The sequence below is a fragment of the Hemiscyllium ocellatum genome, chromosome 17, assembly GCF_020745735.1.
Source record: "Hemiscyllium ocellatum isolate sHemOce1 chromosome 17, sHemOce1.pat.X.cur, whole genome shotgun sequence".
NCBI classification, from domain to species: domain Eukaryota; kingdom Metazoa; phylum Chordata; class Chondrichthyes; order Orectolobiformes; family Hemiscylliidae; genus Hemiscyllium; species Hemiscyllium ocellatum.
The window spans coordinates 23556527-23582118 of record NC_083417.1 but is presented as its reverse complement, the minus strand read 5'-3'; the positions used below and the strand labels follow the sequence as shown (position 1 = coordinate 23582118).

Genomic DNA, 25592 nt, shown 5'->3' with positions numbered 1-25592 from the left:
TGTGTTCGAATTGCTCATTACCTTTCCATCATATCAAATCATTGATATAATCATGGAGACCTGAATTTGGGATGCAATAAATTAGTGGTTTGAGACAAGGTGTGTGTAGCATGCTTAAAAGGACAGAGTCATTTTAGATGTTTGATTGCAACGTTTTCTACCATTGGGTTTTCCTTGCCACGTGAGCAGGACTGTCAAATTCTAATAGATAGAGATTGATTGCCATAACTGATCGATAGCTCCAGTATTATTTGTATAATTTAACCGTTAGGATAGTGAAAAGAAGACCAGATGCACTTAAAACATGTGTTTTGGGGGCTGTCAACAGCTGCTTATATGTTTGCGCAAAAGAGCAATATGTTCAACAATAACCATAAGAAGAAACATAGCCATAGATGGGGTTCTTGTTTTTCTCTGAGGTTTTATAGTTATAAATTAAATAGTTTATACTATCATCAAATTTCAAATAATGGTGAACTGGGTACTTAAATCTTTAACAAGGGTAACGATGCTAGAGGTGAAGTCAGCGTGTTGATTTAATGGAATATACGTAGGTGGACAAGACAGAATACAGTAATGCTGCAGAGGCCAAGGATTACATTTTCCAATTTTTTTTTGTTCTGTTGTTATTGGCAGTGTAGCTGTGCAGTTGGTTCATAGTTTGCCGGCAACCAAAGTAAAATATGTCCTGGTGGAATTGCTGTTGAATTTTCTTTGGCATTGAAAAGAAGGAATATTTATTAAAATGGAAGAGTTTCATTTGCCCTTTCCTGTATAATTGAATATAGTTTGACCACAGTGGTATTAAATTCCAGAATTCGAGAAACCTAATGTTAACTGTGTGAAGAACAGCTCAAAAATGGATTGTATTTTGAATGTTACATGGAAGCTATTTTAAGTTTCTTTGCACAAGTTGCATTAAAAAAGACCATATAAAACCCAAGTGATATTTAACAATTTCTAAATCTTGGAAATCATTAGGAATTTGGCCCAATGTTGGCAGTCACAAGGGAAGGTGCCTAAAGAATGACTGCTCATTAGAGAATTGATGTAAGATGTAACATTGCATAGTCCATGGTTTTCTTAGTTATTTATCTAGCCTTTGCTATGTTTGATGAAGTAATATTGATGGTAAAACTTTTTTTTTAAAAAATGAAGTCAGAAGTGTAGTAGATTACACTCCACTTACCTCAATGATTGCAGCTCCAACAACACTGAAGAAGCTTGACACCATCTCGGACGAAGCAGCTCACTTGTTTGGCACCCTATCCACCACCCTTACATTCGTTCCCTTCCCGACCAATGCACAATTGTTCCAGAGTGCACTATCTGTGAGATGCACTGTATTACCTCACCAACATTCCTCTGACAGCACCTGTTAAATCCATGCCCTCTGGCATCCAGAAGGACGAGCATTGGAGCACCATCACCTACAGTTCCCTCAAAGCCACTCACCATGCTGATTTGTAACTATATCTTTCAATGACTGATTAGGCATTTCATAGCAAAGGAAATGCTAAAGGTTGGTGCTAAAAGCCATGGTATATGGGTACCAATCCATAGGACCTCAAACACTATTTGATGCCATTGTTAGTGACAGGCTGAATTGCTAAAATGGTTATAATGCTGCTGGACATGTAATGCAGAGGATTGAAATTATGAACAAGATGAGTTCAGATCTCAAAAAAAGCACCCTGGAGTCTTGAACTAAATTAGATGATTAAATAATCTGATATGAAAAGCTACCACTGGTAATGAAGGCCTTGAAACTACCAGATTACCAATAAAACTGTGAATATAGCTCACCAGTGTGTTTAGCTATATGGCCACTCGATCGGGTGATGGTCAATGAGTGTTCGCCTTACCAATGATGTGCACATTGCAAGAATGAATTAAAAAATACAAATACTTCAGGCCCATCTGAAGTAAAGTATATGGTTGCAGAGTAAATTGCACCCAAACTACACTCGATTTTGCATTTAATGAGAAGTTTCAATGAAATAAATTCAGAAAATTACAAACCGACACATCATCAATGAATGCAATCTTATAGGGGTCTGAAGTGCCCAGGCTATGCCAGGATTTTTGGCAGAATTGATTGAGATATCCAGTGAGGCCTGTCTTGAACATCTCACTTTATCTTTTGACAAGCTGCGAAGTGGATTTCTTACCAGGCAGCAATGATTTGCCAGTTGAGGCGGTATAACTTGTTAAATGCCTTTATTAACAGTGCAACCCGACCTTTTGCCCACCTGTGGCCTGTTGTCTACTGTAAACAGAAATAGGGAGGGATTGAGTAGCGTGAAAGTTGTTGGCACCGCGGTTGCGGCTAGTGAAGGTTGTCATTAAATAATGAGATGCTCTGGGCAACTGAGTCCCCAATGCAGAGGCCATGCTGAGTTAGTGAAGTGGGGAATCGCAACTGAGTGAGGGAAGGTGTTGCAGGCAATAGCGAGGATGACAGACTAGTAGGTGGTGGGTACAACAGCAGAGAGAGTGAGGTCACAGGGAAAAAGAGTACATCACTCAGTGACCTCATTATGGCACAGCTGTACATTCCTCCATACTGCACAGGCAGAACTGACCCATGGGGTGACCTCAGACCAGGCTGCCAGGCTTTGATGGCTTGTCCTTAGGGAAGACAATGCCCCTCCTTTGCACCAAGCTCTCCTCCAGCACCTCCAGGTCCCTAATGGAGAATAATGCCACCACCTTCTCAAACATTAGTTTCTGTCTTTGACTGAGCAGGGATGCCAGTGCTTGTCTGCATACACAACAGCCTTTTAAATATGGTGTGGGTACCAACGTTGCTGCTCTTCTTAGTGGGAATGCAACGAGTGGCCAGTGGTCCTGGGAGTGGTGCATGATGAGATGGGGCTAAAATTGAATGTAAGAGAATTCAGAGGGGTGGGGTATATAGTTAATGAGTTGGCAAAATACAATGAGGAGTCTTGTCCAACCTCATGGCAAGGATCTCTCCAAAAAATACGATGCAACTCACACTTCACCAAAAAAAATGATAAGGCATAAGCCTGTTTTTTTTTAACCCCCTCTCACTCCTTTCACTGAGAATGTAATCCCTAATGTATTTAAGAACAGTGACCTAGTGCAGTGCAATTTTATTACTGCAGCTGAAAATAAGTATAATCATCATTGTATGCTCCTACTTTGTGTACTGATGTTGACCAGTTACCATAGGACCATAAGATGTGGTAGGAAAGACATAAGAATTATGAGCAGGAATAGAGTATATTTAGCCCCTCAAACCTGCATTGTTATTCCTAAGATCATAGCCTGTCTTCTAACTTGACTCCACTTTCCTGCTGGATTCCCTTATCCCTTGATCCCAAAGATCTATCAGTTTCAGCTTTAAATTCACTCTACAAATTTACTCAATGTTTAGTAAAATATTAGATGATTAACCACAGAAGAATTCATACATGTCAGTGCTGGCTTTTCTGAGAGCAGCAGCGTTTACTTCTGAAGCAGATTTGAGCCAGTTGAAGTTGTGGTTTGGCTTGGAAGACATGATTTGCCGCCTTAATTTTTCTGGATGGGAATAGGAGAACAGAAGAATTCAAACGCACCAGGCCAGCTTGCTTAAGGCCATTCCTTTTTCTTCCAAAGCAGCAATGGAGTAATAGAAGGTTTACAATACTCCAAACAGGAAATTGCATATTGCTCCAAAAATTGATTAGGTTGGTTAATCAGTCACTATAAACTGTGTGATCCATTAAACAGTGCATAATTGACAGTTAAATGGTGCTTGTTTTTCCCATACTTTAACCTTTTGTCTCTACAAATTCAGTTGTTTTATTTTATCCCTTCTATACTCTTGTTCCTCATTAACTTTAGAAAATATTTCAGTTCCTTTGCTCTTAGCATACTACATTCAGAGATAAAGCTACTGTTTTTCTGATTCATTATTCTTTCCCTTCTTGGATGAGATATTTCTTTTTGACTTGTTCCAATTAGCATTGCTTTGATCTGTGGAATAGTCATGGGATGGAATCTTCCTGGTACCTTGGAGTCAAAGGATGTGAGGAAAATAGCACAATACCCAGTCAGGATGCTTCCCTGATGGTCTCCTCCATCTGGGTAAATGTCTGAAGATGATCTGCCACGTGAGTTGGCCGCTTCCTCCATGCCATGGAGATGGTAGCCAGTGGCTCCACATATTGCCACAATCGAGGACTATTAACCCAAGCTGTCAGAATTTCCCTGATGATGGATAGGTTCCTCTCTGAGACTAGAGCCCAGCAACTATTTTGGGGAAGTCTACAGTCAGCAAGTTGGATAGCTGCCATATGGTCTTTCCAAACTCTGAGTAACACATCCATAAGGCCACAACAGCTGCATTTGTAGCCACAATCACTTCTGTGGAGCAGTTCTGGTCCCAACATCTCTGGGCCTTTTGCCTTGACCATCCAAGAGCATCTCCATTTTGAAGTGCCCTCAAGCTGGATTACACCTTTAACATTGTCAACCCCTCTTCAGAGTCATGTGTGTGTGGGTCATGTGTGTGGAGGTGGGGGATGGGTAGTTGGGGTGTTCAGTGTTGCAGGCCCCAATTGCATCACAGTCCCACCCTTAATTGATTAGATTAGATTACTTACAGTGTGGAAACAGGCCCTTCGGGCCAACAAGTCCACACCGACCCACCGAAGCGCACCCATCCAGACCCATTCCCCTATGTTTACCCCTGCACCTAACACTAAGCCAATTCACCTGACCTGCACGTTTTTGGATTGTGGGAGGAAACTGGAGCAGACACGGGGAGAATGTGCAAACTCAACACAGTCAATTGAACCCGGGTCTCTGGCGCTGTGAGGCAGCAGTTCTAATCACTGTGCCACCCTGCCGTCCACAATTAGCAATTGCAGAAGCATTTATATGACCAGTTCCAGTAAGATTACGATATTATGTGGATTATAGACACTGGCAGAGCATGGAGCTAGAAATGTTCCCAACCTTCCATGATCTTCTGTGTTGGGAATATTCTACCTACACGGAGGTGTAACCTGTAAGGAACGTAAATCCATCATAGAACTGAATCTCCCTTAAATGGGTCCATAGATGAAGTTGCAGCCTGCAACTAGTTCTATTTCTGGTTCTTTTTGTTCATCACAGCCTTTGAAAATTATAGGACTATGCATAGATGAATAAATTCAAGAATTGGTATGACCAAAATGGACTCTTCTCTGTTGGCTACACAGAGAGGTGTGGTCTCCATAATTTTTATTTATTAAAATTAATGAACTTACATATTTGAATATGACTCCAGGTTGATGTGACAACAGAAAGCAATGCTGCAAAGTCTATGGATTTCAGTGAAATAAAGAACAACCCAAGCAGATTAGTAGATGTGGAGAAAGTGTGAATGCTTGTACCATTATAGTTGGGTCATCGTGTAAAACCATTGGTATAAGAAATAGTACATTTGGTTACCACACTAAAAAAAATATATTGTAATCTATTGGATCCTTTTAATACATAATACAGGAAGGGTAACTTATGAATAGATTTGTTTTGCAATGTCTTATTAAATTGACAAACTCTAAATACATGGCTGTGACTATAACGTCTAGCCCCAGTAAGTAATTACTTCACATATTACAAAGATTTGCTGTGCATGAGCAGACTTTCACCTGTCACTGCAATCAAGCATGAGCAGTGAAGTTGTATTTGCAATTTCAATTACCTCGAGGCATGGATTATTGACAAATACTTGACTCTGGCCTGAACAGTTGCCACTTTGAGTTCAGACAGGTTCACACCCGATCTCTGATAGTATAGCGGTGATTTGGCAAAAGTTTCAGAAAAATATCAAGCTCCCAGATCCAGCCAATATAGCCTTGAGTGATTCAAAATTTTTTAAAAATACGCAAATGTAAATGTAAATTTTCTAATGGGCTATTAATCAGATAATATAACATTAGTACTAGCCAAACATCTTCAATACAATACATATCCCTTAATTGCCTTGTGGTATGGGCAAGCTGTGAGCCCACTTGGAGCCTGACATTAGAAGTTTACCACTTGAGGTAGTGAGTAGGGGGTATACTTTATGGAAGTATATTTCAGTGCTGTTTACAAGGGAAGAGGCACATTTCAAGGTTCAATTAATGGTGATTGGCTATGTACACAATAGGATTAATGATAGGCTTTACAAGGATTGCCAGAATTTTTTTAAACATATGTATATAGTCCAAGCAAGATGTTGGCTGAGTGACTAAAATTGCTGGTAGAACCAAATAGCTGCTGCAGTCTCTGTCGAGACAGGAAACCGAGGCCATTTTCTGGATGTGGGTGTCATTTACAAGGCAAACTTTTATTGATCTTATTAGTTGACCTAAAAAGGTGGTGATGGCAGAAGATCTTGTTGAACCTGTGTAACCAGATTGATAATCAGTGGCTTGCTATGCTGTTCCAGAAGTAGGCTAAGCATCAAGAGCATTGGTGTTACAGTGTTGTGTGTGTATATGGACCCATTCAGAAAAGAACAGCAGGTTTTCCCTTCTAAACATTAAATTACCAGTTTGGTGGCACAATAGTCCAGTTTAATGACTGGTAAAGTGGAGATATTAACCAGGAGAATAGTTTTGTTTGCCACTCCTTGTTTGCCAGTCTTGTTTTTGGTACAACATTCAGCATGTGTAATGGGAGTGGAGAAAGAGGACGTGATTGAATTACTGCCATCGCCATTCCAATCCTCCAGTGTGTATTAGCCTCAAGCCATATTGGAGAAGCTGACGGAGCTCTGGCTTCTGAACCAGAACCTCTGTGACAGTCCCATGCAGCCTTCAGGAACTATAGGAACCTTAAGCATTGTCTTGTGTTCATCGGGCTGTGTAGGCTCTTTACTGCAGTAGTCCAAAATTAATCCTGTTGTAAGGAAGATTGAGATCTCGGCCATTTTCTGAGGTAAAGCTTCCATGCTGTAACAACTCTGCACAATGAAGAAACAACTCTATAAATGCTCCTCGGCTTGTAAATTTGCAAGTTTCAGTCAGTGTTGGATGAAGTTTCACTTGCCTGCCACCTCTCCATTGTTTTTTCTCCTGCTTTCTCCAGTCATTATAAAGGAAACTTTTCGTTTAGAAACTTTTGGTCCAGTAGATTGATACATATCCTTTAGAAAATGTTAGTGAGCTTGGCTCAGAACCTTCTGAGCAGCACAATGGAAACAAGGAAAAGCATTTCTGAAATTGCCTCAAGATGTAGCTATGTATTTTATTATGAAAGAAAATTAAAAATCCCTTGTAAACACACATCCTTCCAGTCTGGATGCCTGTTCTATCTAGGCAGCTTGATGTCTGAGTACTGGGCCAATATAAATGCTGGGAAGTTATATGAATGTCTGGCTCATGTAACTGGAGCTCAGGATTTTAATATAATTATTAAACAAGTGGCCGTCGCTTCTGGAATCAGCAAAAAGCCTAAATAGACAAAAATTAAGCATTGGTGAGCTCTACCATTCTTCTCCTGAGATAAATCTATAGAATGCCAATAACTTTGAGGGTGACATCCATTTTAACGTGAACATAATTGTTAACTTAATACAGTGCCCAACCAAGTTTTCTCTTTGTTTTTGTTTTTTGATGTGTAAACACAAAGCACATCTTGAAACTGACAAAATCGTCCATTGATCCCTGCAGTCTCTCAGATCCCAACCCTTCACCCATCACCCCATCTCATCATCTCTGGGCCTGCTAGAGTGGACCAGTTGGGATCTACAAACACTGACTGAAATATTGATCTAGTGCCTCTGTCCCAAAGTGCCGGAGAGCTGCCGGTCTGTAATGGGACTTGCTAATTGAAAAAGGCAGAAATCCCCCCATGCTGTCTTAATGGCTGTTAAATGGCTACAAAGCAGCTGGTGTTTCCATTGATGGATTTCCCTGAAGCCCATCCTCCTACCCCCAGCATAGAAATGCCCTAAACCAGGAAAAGAAAACACACAGGCAGCACCTTGTCTGCAGCACAACAAGACAGTATTGATTTAAAATAAACCACAGTCAAGACAACAGAAAAGCTCCCTTGTCCATCTTGGAATAACATAATGGGATCTTTCACAAACACTTGAAATGACAAAGCCTTAGCTGAACGTCTCATACAAAAAGCATGACCTTCAACAATACGACATTGACATGGCATAAACTACTGTAACCTCATTAGCTAAACTGTTACTTACTTCTATTATTGTTTGCCATTAATTGGATGCTAATGTACTGATGGGTCAATGATGCCTTTTTGACATTGTGGTAACAGAATTGACTAACACAAATGCCATGCTATAAGGAAAACAAACCCCTTATACAGTACGCCATCAGAGCTATCACAAGTCCTTATTCTAAGGTAACATAGTTTTACTGTGTTCTCCCATTCTTCGGAGCAATGGTCAATACAAGCTTCTCAATGCAAGGAATTGACAGAATTGCCTACTCAGACGAAAACAACGAAAAATTTACTTTTTCACCTGAGCTGTGAGTGTTTCCCTTGAACTTAAAAACTACTCCCAGTCCCAAAAATACCACTGAAAACTTGAAATACAATTGTCTCTCTTGCTCCATTCTAAAATCCTGAAGTAAATCAAAAGATTAAGCTGCTAAAGTAGCCCATACAACTTATTTGGAAGTAACTGACCATGAGTAGAGAAATACTTGCAAGTTAATTATTAACTTCATTCACTCAGAGAAGCCACATGATACTGAACAATAATTCCAAATCCAAATTTACAATATATATTAAAAGACATATAAATCAGTTTATATCAGATTATAGGCAGATTAATTGGTAGTTTGCCAAAGTTCAAAGCTCCAACTTCTTATTACAACAGGTTATTTGAGTAGAAGACAGTGAGGACTGCAGATACTGGAGAATCAGAATCTTAAATGTGTGGCACTGAAAAGCACAGCAGGTCAGGCAGTATATGAGGAGCAGGAGAGTTGATGTTTTGGGCATAAGCCCTTCATCAGGATTATTTGAGTAGTTTCTTATTGCAAAAAATTTCATTTAAATTAGACATGACGTCAATTCAAGCTGATTCTAGGTACGATTGACATCACTTAACGTTGCAGTCTTGATCATAGTTTCATAAGAATTTCGGTTTTCTGTTGCTTAATTCAAGCATAATAGAGCTTAGATTTCCCTAGCAAAGCCAACATTATTTTGCAGTGAGAAGTATTATTATCTTGTGAGAAGTCGAAGTGACTTTGCTAAATTGCTATAAGCATGAGTGTGATATGCAAACAAAATATTATCAAAATAAATGGCAGTTCTTAGAACAAATGTATTTTATACAGCAGTGAGCATTGATTTAGTATGGAACTCTCATTCTCCTATCTGTTAGTTTGTACTAAATATATTTATTTGTAGTGATAGGAGAGTCGTTAGTTAAAGGAACAGACAGGTGTGATGATGCTTCTCCTTTAACAAGATTATGTTGTCCTTGTTTTTTTTCATAGGGGTTGTAAAGTCAGAGGTTCTGCTGTGTCTGGGTTTATGTATTTGATGAAACGATTTAGGTGCATTGAAAGGGGACGGCAGTTCTCCCAGTTCAGGGTTTGGTTTGGTTTTAGCAAGCTGTTTATTTGCAGCAGCTGGTCAGGTTTTAGCTGGGAACCCAGAGAAGCTGCTGGGCCCAAAGAAACAGCTCCACGCTGATCCTCTCTCTCTCTCTCTCTCTGACATCTCTCCTGTAAGATCCTGTGTTTGATTCTACTCTTTTTCTTTGCCAAGGGAATGGTTATAGGGATGTTGCAATTGTTTGGAACAGCATCATTAAGTTGCAATAGATGCAATTTAAATTTTCAAATAGTTACTTTATTCTCAATTTGGTTTTCTGTGTTTGTGTATAAATAAATTCTGGTTTGTTCAAAGCTGAGTGGTTGGGCCAGCTGCATCACTCCTGGAATATCCACTTTACACCTGCTTAAAGCAACTAGAAAAGGTAGAGTCTGGGCTACCTTCTTGAAATGTTTTAAGGGGGTCTGGCCTGGTCCATAACACAGGTGCTTCTGCAGTCACAGACATGACTGCTGGATGGTGTGTTGCCTCCAGGTATGCAGGGCATCCTGAAGGGAGAGGGTAATGAGACAGAGGTCTGATGTACATTGGTTCAAATGATGTAGATGGAATGATGGATGAGGTCTTGCCTCAAGAATTTAAGGTGCTAGGTAGTAAACCAAAGAGCGGGACCTCAAAGTTGTAATCTCTGGATTAGTCCCAGTGCCACATGCTAGTGAGTACAGAAGCAAGAGAATAGGGCAAATGAATGTGTGGTTCGAGAGTTGGTGGCAGAGGAAGAGTTTTAGATTACTGGCATGAATTCTGGGAAAGTGCACCTGAGCTAGAATGGTGTTGCTGTCCTTGCGGGTTTGCTAGTGCTGTGGGGAGGATTAACCTATTTGGCAGGGGGAAAGGGGACACAGTGTTTTTGTACAATAGGGACTTTAGTAAAGGAACCAAGGAAGAGGGAGTTCAGCAATATTGAACTTCAAAGAAGTAAGGTGAGACTGAATGAGCCTCCAATGCTAGGAGTATTGTAGGCAAGACCAATAAGTTGAGGGTGTGGATTGACAGGTGAAATTGTGATACTGGTGGTAACACATAGGTGTTCTTTTTCAGGGTGGGTGGAGGAGGGCTATGCGCAGAGCTGGGAACTTGATATTCCGGCGTATAGGATCTTCAGGCAAGTGAGGGAGAGTGTAAAAGAAGCAGTCACATAATTAAGCAGTCAGTTACTGCATGAAGGAAGGACAGTATCTTGTGAGGTTCTGTGGGTGGAGCTTAGAATTAAAGATGGCTGTCGCACTGAAAGAAGAATTATAGACTCCTAAACCATTGATGTTCAATAGAAGAGCAGTTATGCAGTCAATTCACTGAAGTGCATAAAAACAATAATAGGATAGTTATATATGGGGATTTTAACTTCTCGAACATTAATTGGGATATTTCTGGCGTAAAAGGTTTAGAGAGGCATATTTCTTGGACTGAATACAGCAGACATTTACAGTTGAAACTTGGATGCTTGAGCACAGATCCCTGAAATCAGCAAGACAGAATAATAGCGTAGTTAAGGCATACGGGACACACAGCTTTATCAGTAGTGGCATAGGTTATCAGAGTAGGGAAGGTTACGTTAAATCTGTACAAAGCTTTGGTCAGGCTACAGCTGGAGTACAGTGTGCAGTGTGGGTCACCACACTATAAGTTGGATGTGATTGCATGGGCTGGGGGGGGTGCAGAGGAGATTTGTTAGGACATTCACCGGGATGGGGCAATTTAGCTATGAAGAGAGTCTGGTTGTTTGCTTTAGAGCAGAGAAGGCTGCAAGGTAACCTGTTTGAGCTATATATGATTATGTGGGGCATGGACAAGGTGAAGAGAAAGCATCCGATCCTCCCAGTTGAAGGGACAGAGATGACGGGGACATAATTTTAAGGTGAAAGGTAGGTTTATAGCGGACTTGAGGAAAATGGTTTTCATCCAGAGGATGGTGAGGAGTTTGGAATGCATTGTTTGGAAGAATAATTGAGGTAGAACATTCAAAAAAAACTTTGCAATGTATTTGGATTAGCACTTAAATTGCCATAGCATTTGCTGGAAAGTGGGCCAAGTGTAGATTTAGGGTAGTTTTTGTCTGTGCAGACTTAGTGGGCTAAAGGGCCTCTTCTGTATTACATGGGACTAAATCAATTTTAAAATGACATGATGAGATAAACACTTGCTTAAGGTCCTAGTTGATAAATCCTTTTGATTTAAACCCTAATAATCTATACAAGTCTGAAAAAAATCAAATTCACCTTGAAGTACCCAGTACCCGCTCTGGCTTCTTCCTGTAGTTAAAAGGGAAGATTGGAGGAAATTTCTGAGTTCTCCTTTATCACCTTCTGATTGGCAAAACCTAGGAGGTGCATTTCTCTAAAGTAAGATTGGGTTAATTCTTATTTATTTTCCTTTTGGTTTTCAGTGGGTGATGATAAGTTTTTTTTGTCTCTTGGGGGCCCTCAGACTCCATGTATTTAACCACAATAGTTTACCAGATTATGTTAGTTTTAATGTTAAATGAAGGTGGAATTTTAATTTGTACCTTTCCACCATTGATTGCAGCCATAGTCTGTCCATGAACACTGGACATGATGATAGTGCTGGTTGTACTATTGCCGATTTTTTTGATACGACAAAAAGATGCTGGCCAGTTCAATTTTAGTTTCAGTTAGCATTTCACTGATATTCCAATTTTGCTAAAAATATATTTTTCTGTGGTACTAGAAGGCATGTAAATTATATTCTGAAAGTTATGGTTACACATGATTACATGTTTCAAGAGTTAAAAGAGTTCCTGCATAATAACAGTTATTGGCATTTTAAAATTGATATTGGACAAATTGTTTCATCTAACTGTTCACTGCAGTTTTTTTTCCAGCTTGGAAAAAATATGCAAAGAGCAGTTTACTTCAATTTGGGCTGAAAGTTGGTGCATACTTTTGTCTCAATCTCTTCTGTGAATTTTCTATAATTTTAACACCAGAAGGAACTCCAGTGATTAGAAAATCATTAGTACAGACATTGTTAATTCAATGATCAAATTCCAGGAAGACTAGGCAAAAGCAAATTGGTTTCTTTTTAATGTATTGATCTGATACTTAATGGTTAACTTGTTAGCCCACTGTGTGGCACACTGATTTGATTAATGGCCAGTGACTGTAATGTAAGAATTTCACAGCCATTAGAAACAGTTATTAAATATCAATAAACCAAGGATGGCTTTGGCTGAATTTTATTGCAATGTTTTTAATAATAAGGCAACTGATATCCCATGAGTTATGTGGCACAGGATTCTATGTTAACTAAAGCAAATGCTGGTTAATATATTTTGAATTCCTTTAGGGCAGACATTTATTTAAAGTATTTGAGAGCAGTAACTTTTGAATGGCATTTTGCCTAAGTTATCAGGCGAACCCTGAATGTCTTTTCTAAAGATGTTAATGATAATGGTGCTACATCAGCCAAGAGATTTCAGTCTGTACTCTTAGGCTAGACTTGCTTTACAATGTGTTTGGTGGGTTCTTAACATTTGGCCAAGATCAGACTGGTGCTGGAAAAGCACAGCAGGTCAGGCAGCATCCGAGGAGCTGGAAAATCAATGTTTCAGGCAGGAGTCCTTCATCAGGAGTGAGGCTGGAAGCCTCTGGGGTGGAGGGTCCCAGCCTCATCCCTGATGAAGGGCTCCTGTCCAAAACATTGATTTTCCTGCTCCTCGGATGCTGCCTGACCTGCTGTGCTTTTCCAGCACCAGTCTTGACTGCATCTGCAGCCCCCACTTTCACCCTTAACACTTGGCTCCGACCCTTTCTTTGTCCTGGTGTAACAGCAGCAACTGTGTGATCTAAGAATAGTTCTTCCAGTTCCACCTCTCTTCTGCCGAAGGGACTGAAGTGTGAGGTATGGTTCCCTACTCACCTGGCACCCTCTGGTGCATTTCACAAGTGGCTGTCCTTCATGTGCAAGTCTGCACATGCTTTGCAGCAGACCAATTGTGGAGATGTCACAACCAAGCTAAAACCTGTTCCCATTTAATGTAAAACATGTAAGTACTAGGTCACGAAATCAGAAGCAGAATTTCCTCCATTCTCTGAGTGACATTGAACTCAACTACAGCATCCTCACTTCTGAGCTGAGTGAGATATTTGTTGGGACTAGGACTTGGAACACAGTCTGTCTAGTTCAGTGCAACACAAGTCAATGTATTATCATCAACAAAGATGCAGAAGAATAGTATCAAATTTTAAACAGAAAGCACAGCTGGCATTAATGCTTTTCATTTGTAACATCAATTTTTCATAATTCTCTACAAAACAAGACTTTAGAAAAACATCACCTTAAGTGAACATTCACCTGCTTTGTTTTCTGATTCTAATTGGTGGTCTTGACCCTTTTACAAAGAGATCAGGTCGAGAAAGCCAAATCAAGTTCAGTTTTTTACATTAGGTCCAAGAAAAGTTATTCAAGCAGGGATTTAACATTAAGTAAAGTGAGAGAGCAAAATACCGTGATGCTGAAAACTGAGAGAAGCAGAAAATGGTGAAAAATAAACAAGAGTCATTAATCTGGAATGTAAACACTTTTTCGATCACCAATGATTTGGAAGGCCTGTTCAGTATTTCCAGCATTTGTTGTTTTTCTACATGAAATCATTTATGTTTTCCACACTTGGCACTTTGCATTTTGTTAGGTTTTTGTTTGCAGCACTCTGAGGTATTTAGTGGAGCTGCACCGTTGTTTAAATGATACTAGACCTTGAACCAAACAACATTATATTCTCCTTTCCTCAGGATTTTGGCAAGTGTCCCCGTTTGAGACTTTTCACTCAGGAGTATATTCTTGCTTTAAATGAACTGAATGCCGGAATGGAAGTCGTGAAGAAATTCATTCACAGGTATCCACAATTTTACATTCTTCCACACTAACTGTTGAAATGACTTAAAAATTCTTAAACTTAGTTGAATAAGCTAATACAATAACATAGGACCGTTTTATTTTAACTTAAACTATCTAAATAATTGACCAGGTATCATGTTTGTTTGTTTGTTTATTTATTGTTTTGATGAAATTTCAGAGTGAATATTTTTAGAAAAATGTAATTATTTTAGTTACATATTTAATTTATACTGGATATAAACTGATTTGAGCTAAATATGGTTTCCCTTCTTTTTATGTTATAGTATGCATGGTCCAACTGGCCAGTGTCCCCACCCAAGAGTCCTACCAAACCTTGTAGCTGTTTGCTTAGCTGCCATTTATTCTTGTTATGAAGAATTTATAAACAGGTTTGTACAAATATTTGATATTTGTTTAAGTTTTAACTCAGAATTGGATTGATTTTAATAATGAGGTACTGTCTCATTAGGCTGTTTAGGATCTTTGGCCTCCCCAGTCTTCCAAGTAATATCTATTGAATACCTATCTAATTGAAGCAAGAACAGGTTATTGGACACAATATGTTCACTCTATTTTTCTCTCCATGATACTGTCAGATCTGCTGGGTTTTTTGAGCACTTAGGTATTCACAATACAAACATTCAGTGCAGTGAGATCGAGATGATTTCAAAAATCTTCCTTGCTTTTAATTACATCTTCATGATGAAATTAATCTATGGCTTGACTTCCACAAACAAGAAACTATTTGCCAGATGTCTTTTGATGAAGTCTGTACTGCTTTAAAGTATAGCATATGCCCTTTAATCCTCAAAGCTGAAGGACAGAATGTGCACTTGCATCAGAGATTGAAAATCTAAAGCGTTTGTCTGCTGGTCAGGGTGACTGATCCATAAAGAAATATAATCCTCTCTATAGTTAAGTAGGAATCTGCAACCCGATCATACATTCCAAAAGCCAGAGAATCAGTGCAAGGTCCAAGCAGGCTTGTATTGAAGAGTACATAAAACGTGATGAAAGCTATGACACAAGGAAGATACCAGGACAGGTGTTTTGTAGACCTCCATCAACAATGCAAAAGCTATGGCTACAGATTTGTTCTGAAGTCAGAAGATTCCTAACCAAATGGTTTGAAGTCTTTGTTCTGTAAGTTGTGGAGTGTACAGAAAGTGAAGTGGATTTTGAGCAAAGTCCAGTAGATCAGAAAGGACTGTTGCCAATAATTTTAGAGAAACTCAGAAGAGGACTAAGATTGGATTGAAAATATGATCTTGTGATGCTTTAAATTAATACATTTGCACACATTTCTTCCTCTGGTACTTGTTCAGTAATTTGTGCTGAAGATATAAACAAATAGATAATGATATATTTAATAGCCCAAACACTTCTTTGTGTTCTTCTGTAGTCGTGACAACTCGCCCAGCCTGAAGGAAATACGCAATGGTTGTCAGCAACAGTGTGATCGAAAGCCGAATCTACCCCTCCGGCTGCTGCATAGCAACCCTGACCTTGTGTCACAGGAGGTCACTACTGACGCCAGGATGAAATCTATCATTGTGAACTCAACCGAGATCCACGTGGAATTGGAACGGAGCAACATGGTTAATCAAAAACTGAAAGGAAGCACCAGCAGTAGTAGCAACAGCAGCAGTAGCAGTAGTAGCAGCAGCAGCAGTGACAGTGAACCCAGCCTGATTGACTGCTTGCTGGTCAGCCCCACCTGTAGCACCATGGTCATTGAACTGAGCTCGCAGGCTGAACGGGTCCTCAGCTGCTACGTGGAAATTCTCAAAATGCTGTAAGTAGATCCATTCTAAAAGCATGTCTGGATTATGCTAAGCTGCCTGTTCTGAATCACACTAAGTCAAGGATTGGCATTAGCTGAGAGGATTTGAGGAGCATGATAAGGGAGATGCTCCTGCTGCAAAGAGAGTGAAAAGTAGCTTAAAAACACAATCACTGCTCAGGTTGTGCTGCCCTGGGATTTCCTGATGCTTTATCAAGTTACATTTGGGAATTCACCCTGCACTGTCAATATGCTGACATGAAATTGCTTCCCTCAGGTCATTCCTTTCCCAGATATTCTCATTCAGTGATGCATCAGATGAGCACTTGATGACCTTTGAAGTGATGGTTTTTCCTTCATGTAGCATCCTTTGGGCAGACCATAAATGTGGAAATCTTGTTTAGCCAGTTCCTTCTGAGGAAAGTTTCCACATTCTGGAAGCCTCTGGTGGATACTGTCACCAGAGTTTCCTGATCTCTCGTACCAGGAGTAAGCAGGACTGTGAGGTCCTGCAATGACCTTTACTGCCAATTGATCTGACACCCAAGATAGATCAATGACCAGGAGCACAAAGCATTCAGCTGTTTCCTGTTGTGGATGCCATGTCTGTCAGGCACGAAAGAATCCCAGAGAGGAAAGTTTGCTTTATTTTTAAGGATCAACGTTGTCTTTGCATGTACATATTTCTATAATGCTTTCTATTTAGCATGTTTGTAAGAAACAACAAATATGGTTCTTCCAACATCATCTTTTTGTCTAAACTTATATTCTGAAGAATTTCAACAACAGAAAGGTCATGATGCATAAAAATTGTCAGCGTAATGAAATGTGTATGAGAAGATGTTTAATTGTATGTTGCTTGTTTCAATGGAATTCTTGTTTTCCTTGTTGTAATCTATATCACACAAGATACTGACAGCAATAATTCTCCAAGCATCTCAGTTTGACAGAAAACTGAACATGTTACTTTGGTTTTGCTGAATAAGTTTTACCTGTTGATGCATAATTTATTAGTGGAAATTTTGCAAAGATTAGACACATCCTCAGTTGGCACATATTTTTGTGACTGAGGCATTAACAATCAAGTATGTGCTTATGGTACACCAGTGTTTTAGTGAAGAGTGTAAAGTGATGGCTGTGTATCAGTGAGGTAAAAATCACAAAAGTGCCCTTCACCATCTCTGGAATAATTGATTCAGTTGCAAATGTTTAAACTCTGGCATAATTCTACAAATTGCTACAACTTAAATACTGTGATTTTGGGAATTATTTGATGTTTATCCCCTCAGTTTACCCAAGGTTTCTGTGTAATATTTTCTAATAATTAGTATCTTTTAATATGGGTATGAAATTGGGCACAGTAGCAGTAGAGTTCCAAAATGGCATCCTCTTTTGCCACTGCCACTTCCTGATGTTCCTCTTCCCTCTTTTAGTAGTCTCCATGGCTTCTGCTCACCCAATCCTGCTTGATTTTCAGAAGAATGCCATCCATGACTGGCAGCAACTGGTTTGTGCAGAAGGTGTGACGTCAGCATTTGCCAATCACTTATGAAACTTGAAGCAAGTGTAGGAAGCATCAAAAACATACAGAATTGAAGCAACAGCCAGAAGTAATCAACCAGCAACTAATCTGTAAGTTGTTGATGATCACTTTAAACAGCGCTGGTGTGGCTTCCTCCATGCTACCTAACGTATGTTCAGCTATACAAGGTTTAAAAAATAAAGGTGTAGCCTGAAATGTGAGACACCAAAATAGAGCTGCTGGTTTCAAATCAGTGTTGCATGCTGATCGATGCCATGACCTGCGTGCTTCATGTTAATCAGAGGAAGTTAAGTGAACGTGGGATCCTTTACCCTGCTGTCTTCAGACATTTACTTGCATACCATGGTTGACATTTTGGAATCCTTGAGGTCCTAGTGCAGTCGTCTTCCTGCCTGGGTGACTGCAGCATGGATGGTGGAAGGAAGTCTTTGGCCTTGGGCGATGTGCTCGAGCAGCTCTGATGCCAGGAAGGTCTAGTTGCAGCTGCTCTATCTCAGCATGGGCATCGATGGGCACCAAACAGGGCACTGGTCGAGTGGTATTGGTGCAGTCTGACTTCTTAAGAGAGGATAGCCAGTTCCACACTGCTGATGCCACCTCAGCATCTCTAGGGATGGCTTGGAGGACAGATTGCTGGACAGCTGTGAACACTGTTATCCAAAGCCATGATGGCAGCGGCACTTGGGTTCTAGTGGAAACTGTTTGTGATTCAGTGGAAGCTGGGACTTGCGCATCAGGTGCTGCATCGTGATTGGATCCACGAATGCAAAGACAGGTATGGCCACCATGTAAGCTCCAAGGTCTGATCAAAGCCCTGTGCCCAGTTTCCATTAGATCATTCCACAGTCTTTTCCAATTAAATCAGGAAGGCTTCCTTGAGCACAAAATATTTTATTGTGTATGTTCATAAGCCTTCCAGCTTAGCTTGCAACATTTGAAGATCAATTTAAAAGCTATGCAACAGAACTCCTTTTGCGACCATGCTTTCACGTGAACCTGCAGTACTCTTGTCCACTGTCCTGGTTGCCACACAGTTGAATTTCAATCTGACTGCATGCAGATCTATTCACCCATGATGTTCGGAGCTACCTGTACCAGTGACTGCGATTGCAACATCAAGTGACTGTGCTGTGTCTTCATCATCACTCTCCTCTTTAATGTGCACCCACTGTTTGGTCAGGTTGTACCACTTGGATACCCGAAGAAAAAGGCACAGGGTCAGTTTATGTTGAGGGAAGAGTGGATAAAAGGAGGTTGGGCACACTAATGCTATTTGCAGCTTCTCAGTAAGAAGAGATTATCGAATGATAGGAAGTGGCACCTGAGAAGAATACCAACACCTGTTGGTTTCAGCTTCACTCCTGGCTGCGCCTCATCATTGGCTGTTTCAATAGTGGATGCTTGGATACTGCCTGACCTGCTGTGCTTTTCCAGCAACACACACTTGGCTCTTTCAATAGTGGCCAGTGTCACCTGATATTTGGTCATACTGGCGTGCCTGTCCCTCTCCAATTAATTCCTGCTGTCCCTTTTTAAGCAGGGAGAGAGAGAGAAAAAGAGAGAGAGAGATATGTGTCCCTGAATGATGTGCAATCTGTTTGGATGATATGGTTGTCATTATTGAATAGCTAGGAGTGTGTATAAGCTATGATGTGTTCGATGTTTTAGCATGGCTAAGTGTGATGGAGAGGTCAAGCTAATCACATATGAGTCATAATTGATTGCGTTTGCTGATCAGTGAGTGATGAGCATGTGGCGCATTGAATATGATGCTAGTGCTGTAGTTGGTGGGATATGTCACTTGAAAATGCATTCTGTAATCTTGGCCACTTGTGTGAGGTCATTAACACTCTGCTGCTTTGCACCCAAATCCAAACTGCTGTTGTCAAACTGTGGCTAGCTGAGCTGCCATCTCAGTGTGTGATTAGAGGATGGACATAGGATTCGCTACTCCCTTCTATGTATTCCACTAAGATTCCAAGTGCATCATCTGCACATGTCTGTCTCCTGTTGACTGACCATTGGTGATTAGTTCTAAACATTCAACTTCCACTGCACAGCTTCCTTTTATGAAATGCAGACATGACCCATGTTTGCGAGCAAATGATGTTTTTTTGACACCTTCAATATCCCAGTTATTATTAAAACCCATTTTGCTGTTTCAAATTTTTACTGGTTCTCTCTCACACTGCACTCGTCTCTACCCCTTAAGTCTAAGAGACAGAAACATGAAGCAACTTGGCAGATATTTGGTTTTAGCTGTTCACTGCCAGATCTGCCAAAACTCGCTAAAACATTGTTGAGTCTATTCTCATCTGCCAAAGCTGTCTTTAATTATGGATCATTCAGCAATGTAAAGAGAACCTCTGTAGTGACATCACAGGTGAACCTTAAATTCATTGGTTGGAAATACTAAAATTTGACTGTAGTATAGATTACTTGCACATTGAAAGTAAACAGCAGACATATTTATATACAACATAGTAAAAGACCAGCACGAAACTTCTAAAAATCAAATGAACTGTGTAAGTGAAACTGAGATGGTGAGTCAGCTGATGTGTTGTACCCGCATGTTGTGGGGCTATTGGAACTTATTATGGTTATTGTGTTGGTTGGTTGAGGAACTCTGGCTCAGAGTTGATGAGCTGGAGTCTGAGCTTTGAACACTGTGATATATCAGGAAGCGGGGAGAGTTACCTGGATGCTGCGTTTCAGCAGGCAGATCATGTGCCTTAGGTTAATAACCTCTAATTCAGTCAGGGGACAGGAACAGGAGGATGTGTTAACAACGAGTCAAGTAAAGAGATCCGGGAGGTAGTGCTGAAGGCACCTCATCTTGAGCTTATCATTCCTGTGTGGATGAGAGTAGGGGCTGTAGGGTGGCAAAGCAAACTGACCATACCATCGTGGTACAGGAAGCCGTTCAAGAAGTGGGAGAAAAGAGAAATGGGGTTGTAAATGTGGATCATATAATCAGGGGAATAGACACTGTTCTCTGTGGCCAAGATTGAGAGTCTTGATATCTCATCTGGAATGCAAAGGATCTTGGAGTGGGAGGGGCAAGATCCAGTTATCATGGTTCACGTGGGTACCAATGATATAGGTAGAAAGAGGTCCTGCTGAGTGAGTAAGAACAGCTGGCAGCTAAATTAAAAAGCAGTATCAAAAAGATAACGATCTGTGGATTACTACTTGTCCAACAAGGAAATTGGCACAAGATCAACAAGATTAGATATTAAAATGTGTGGTTCAAAGATTGGTGTGGGAGAAATGGTTTGTATCACATTTCACAGTAGGAGACACCAGCAACTTACCAGAATCTCAAGAAAGTTGGAGCCAGAGGTGAGTGTAGTGGCCATGACTTAGGAGAAGGTGTTGGGAAAGCTGAAAGGTCTGAAGGTGGATAAATCACCTGGAATAAGAGAACTAAATCCCAAACTTCTTCCTGAAGGAGACAGACAAGGAGATTGCAGAGACATTGTTTTTTTTTCAAGAATCACTGGAATCAGGGAGGGTCCCAGCGGACTGGAAAATGGTTAATGTAGATGGGAAGGAGCAGAAGATGGGAAATTATGGGCTGGATGTCTGACTGTAGTAGTTGGTAAGATTTTGGGACCATTATGAAGGAAGAGATTGCAGACTACTTGGAAGTACATGATAAAATAGGGCTGAGTCATAAAGGGGATGTCATTGCTGGACAAATCTGTTAGAATTCTTTGAGAAGGTAATGAGCATGTTAGATAAAGGAGATCTAGTGGCACAAAGATAGGTGGAGGGACAGGTAGTATTGGACGGTTGCAGAAGGACTTGAGGCTAGGAGAGTGGCAAAGAACTGGCAGGTAGAATACAATGTGGGGAAGTGTAAGGTTATGCATTTTGGTTAGAAGAAGAGGCATTGATTTAGAAAAAAAATAGGAAAGGCTTTGGAAATCTGAAGCACAAAGGGATTAAGAGTGCTAGTTCAGAATTCTCTTCAGGTTAACCTATAGATTCAGTTGGCGGTTGGGAAGGCAAGTGCAATGTTATCATTCATTTCAAGAGGGATAGAATACAAGAGCAGACATGTTTTGCTGAGGTTGTATTAGGTCCAGCCCTGTGCTGTACTCCAGGCAGGTGTGCACTAATAGCCATTTTTTCTCTTCATCCATTGAAGATCTCTTTCTGGTTCTCTCCAGGCTGTTCACTAACTCTACATTGAGCTTAATGAGCCATTAATTGGAAGCGTGTAGTATACTGCCCCCCCCAACCTGCCCTCATTTTAAAAATTATGTGTGCACTATAAACACTGGATATAGCACTCCAGGTGTGGTCAAATCAGGGCTTTGCATAGCTGTAGCATGACTTCCAGCATCTTGTAGTTCACTCCTGTTAGTACAAAGGCCAACATTTCATTAACCCTTTGAATATATATTTTTGACCAGGCCATGACAGTTTAACGATTTCTGTTAATGAACTCCCAAGTCTACTGGAACTCTACTGTTTTGAGCTTTTCAGCACTTAAAGCATACTATGTTTGATCCCTTCCAGGTCTAACGTTGATAATTTTGCTTTTTTTCTTTATTTCATTTGGTATATCTTTGCCCTTTTGTTAAATCAATATCTGTTTGTAATTTATTGCTTTCATCTTTGCTGCTTAACTTTGTGCCAATTTTTTTGTGTCATTGGCATACTTGGATATGAAGCTCTTCCTCTTATAATCAGAGTCATTAAATATTTGAGGCGACAACACAGATCCTTGTATGACATGAGTAGTCAAAGCTTGCCAATTATAGTACCTGTCCATTTCTCTTTCTTATGCTGCTCAACCATTTACTAAGCAGGTCAATCACTTGCCTTCAGTTCCACGACCTGCAATTTGAGCTAACAATCTCTTATGAAGACTTCATTGAATGAACAGACTCCAGTAGAGTAAGTTGCAACTCAGTGTGGTGGTGAATTGAATAACCCCTAGGTTGGTTTAAACTGATAAGGAACAGGATGGGCTTATTTAAGGATTTAATGTAGTAGCAGAATCCCACTAGAAGAATCCATCACAAAGGACAGGTTTACTAATGACAGTCCTACCATCCAGTCTAAAACATCAATGGCTCACTTAAAATAGAAAGTGGCATCCTATCAATTTCCCAATTACTTGTATGACTGGAAAATGTAATATTTTAACAATGTTTTGTCAAATTAGTATCAATAAAGCAACATTTCAGAATTTTATATGAAGCAAGGTGATAATCTTGTGATTTTCTGCTGAGATTTTGATGTTGCATCACTTTTTTTCCATTGTAATCAGTTGCACAACTCAACTAGCAGAGCCAGAACTCTGTCCACGTCATTTCAAATAGAGTATCAGAAATCAACGTAATAAGCTGCTGCATCTTTAAAAATAGTACCATAGAAAATAAATACAAAGTTGCAAGTATGTCATAACTTTTATGTTTCTAAACTTATGGTCTTAATAATAACTAATGGGGACTTGGCAAACCAGCATTGCCAGAGGCAATGATTGCATAACTGTTCTACAGTGTCTTGTGAACTCATTGTCCTCCACTTTGTAATTCTTCATACACAGTACTGAAGCTTTTCCAGAAAAGACAATGGATCAGTTAGTGAAGCTGTCTGGAAGAATTTAAATAAGACATCTTGTTTTGAGGTTAGGGTCATACCGAAAAAAAAAAATTTCTTAAACAGGTGAATTACACATTTGACGCACAGGATCAGTACAGCTTAAGCCAGATAATTCTGAAAGGACTTGATCATTAATTGAATTTCACGCTGCAGGGAAGTCCATACGTAGAGCAAACATAAAATTAGATAAAACCTGTTCTGGTCAGACTTATTGTTGATTAGTGTGGACTATGTAGCATATTTGACAAATTTGCTGATGTTTTGAAAGTATAAAATGACTGTAATTTACACGCAAGAGAGTGAGGTCACTTTTTTTTATTATGGTCTGCTACATAAGTGGAAAGCATCCAGAATTTTCTTCCACTGATAATTTATTATTAGGTGGCATAATTCAGTAAGGGCGCTGACCCCTTGAATCTTATTGTGCCTTTTAAATCCATTCTAGAACACTGTGTGCAGTTGTGAGTTATGTCTAGGTTATTCATATCAATGTGTCAATGATTTTATTTTTCGCTTTAGCGTGTGAAATATTTACTCAAGAAATAAATTGTTTCACACAAAAAAATTGCAGAACATTCCTAACCATCAGAAATACTTATGGGAATAATGGATATAGAGATAGGGTAGGAAGGTGGAAATTAATTGAAAGATCACTCTCGATTTTATTAAATGACTGAGCCAGCTCAGAGCATGTGACCAGCTATTTCTTGTGTTCTTCTACAGTTTTTGAACCTTATTGGTTGAGTACATGTAAAATTGAATAGTTCATTTTTTTGGGAGAAATTTTTGAGTTGTTGGGTAGAGTGAAGTAAGTATTGGACTTTTGGATATTTGTTTTGATTTTTAGGAAATGTGCTTGTTAATTCTAAACATACGTGTAACTGGTGCAGGAATTGATATTTGTCTGTCTCTACTGCAGGTCAGATTACGATGACTGGAGACCTGCACTTGCTAGTCTCCTTCAACCTATTCCCTTTCCCAAAGAGTAAGTATGTTAAGATGGAGAACACAAATATTGCTTCTAAAATGTATTCCTTTTCATGTGAAAATCAAAGCTTTGTCTCATAGTTGTCCACTAAAAGGATGTAATGCGGTTGGTAAAATATAAATTGGGGTGGAAACCTTTGCAGAAATTATGGTTCACACAAATCAATGGCATAGGAAATAATTAAGATTATATAGATAAAGTTTGATTCGTTTCGGTTCTAGACTCAAAAGTGCAAGATCTTGAAATTAAAGCAGAAAGAGAGTGCTACCCAAGGGAGTATAATGACAAAATAACTAAACACATCTCTCTACGAAGGGATGGAAATAGATGCTTTGAATGTTGGAAGTTTAAGGATTAAAATGGAGAATTCAGATTTCCGTCCTGAAGAGGGAAGCTGTGGAAGAACAATCAGAACTGACATTTTGCTCAATAGTCACAAAGCTGAACAAACATACATGACTATACAGAAGAATAGATTAACTTGAGATATAAAAATGTAAACATGAGAAACAGTGCAATTTATTTGTGAAATAGAACTTAATTAAAATTGTATTTTACTTTGTTAACTGGTGAAGTTCTTTATTACTAATTGTTCTTGTGTACCTTGCTAGGCCATTTAAAAGGACCCAGTTATGAATTAATCAGATGGCTGAGGGTCTGGAATCAAATATAAGCATAAACCAGTGATAATGATAGACTTGCATCTCTAAAGGACATTAGCAAACGATTCAGTAGTTTCATGTTATTATTACTGATTCAAGCTTTTCTTCCAGATTTATTTAATTTACTGAATTTAACTTCCCAGTTGCTGTGGTGAGGTGTGAACTCTCGCACATGGTTTATTGGACTACTAATATGATCACTTTGATACCATATCCCTAATGCCAGGAATTCTATAGATCTGAATGACAACACAAAGGAAGCCAAAACATTTATTGACATTGGCTAAATACTACCAGATCAGGGGAAGGCTTTAAATCAAAAATGGTTTGAAATGCATATCATTATAGTTTGGAACTATATCATCATTCCTTCCCTGTTGATGGGTCAAAATCCCTCCCCAACAGCATTGCATTGTACCTTCATCACATGGAGTGCACCTCATCACCATCTTCTCAAGAACAATTATGGATGGACAATAAATGCTGGTCTAGTTAGAGATGCTGATGTCCCATGAAAGAATTTTGAAAAGATTTTGAGTGAGACATCAGTGG

General features: G+C 39.6%; 1 protein-coding gene across 2 annotated transcripts in view; it reads left to right on the top strand.

The window, feature by feature from the left end:
- The window catches only part of cmip (c-Maf inducing protein), a 220290-nt gene that overhangs the window by 160221 nt on the left and 34477 nt on the right, over positions 1 to 25592 (top strand). For both annotated transcript variants that reach the window (XM_060838000.1, XM_060837999.1), the window contains exons 8-11: positions 14340 to 14443; positions 14730 to 14834; positions 15848 to 16240; positions 24310 to 24375. In XM_060838000.1, the coding sequence (XP_060693983.1) occupies positions 14340 to 14443; positions 14730 to 14834; positions 15848 to 16240; positions 24310 to 24375 (668 nt within the window). The remainder of the gene's footprint in view (positions 1 to 14339; positions 14444 to 14729; positions 14835 to 15847; positions 16241 to 24309; positions 24376 to 25592) is intronic.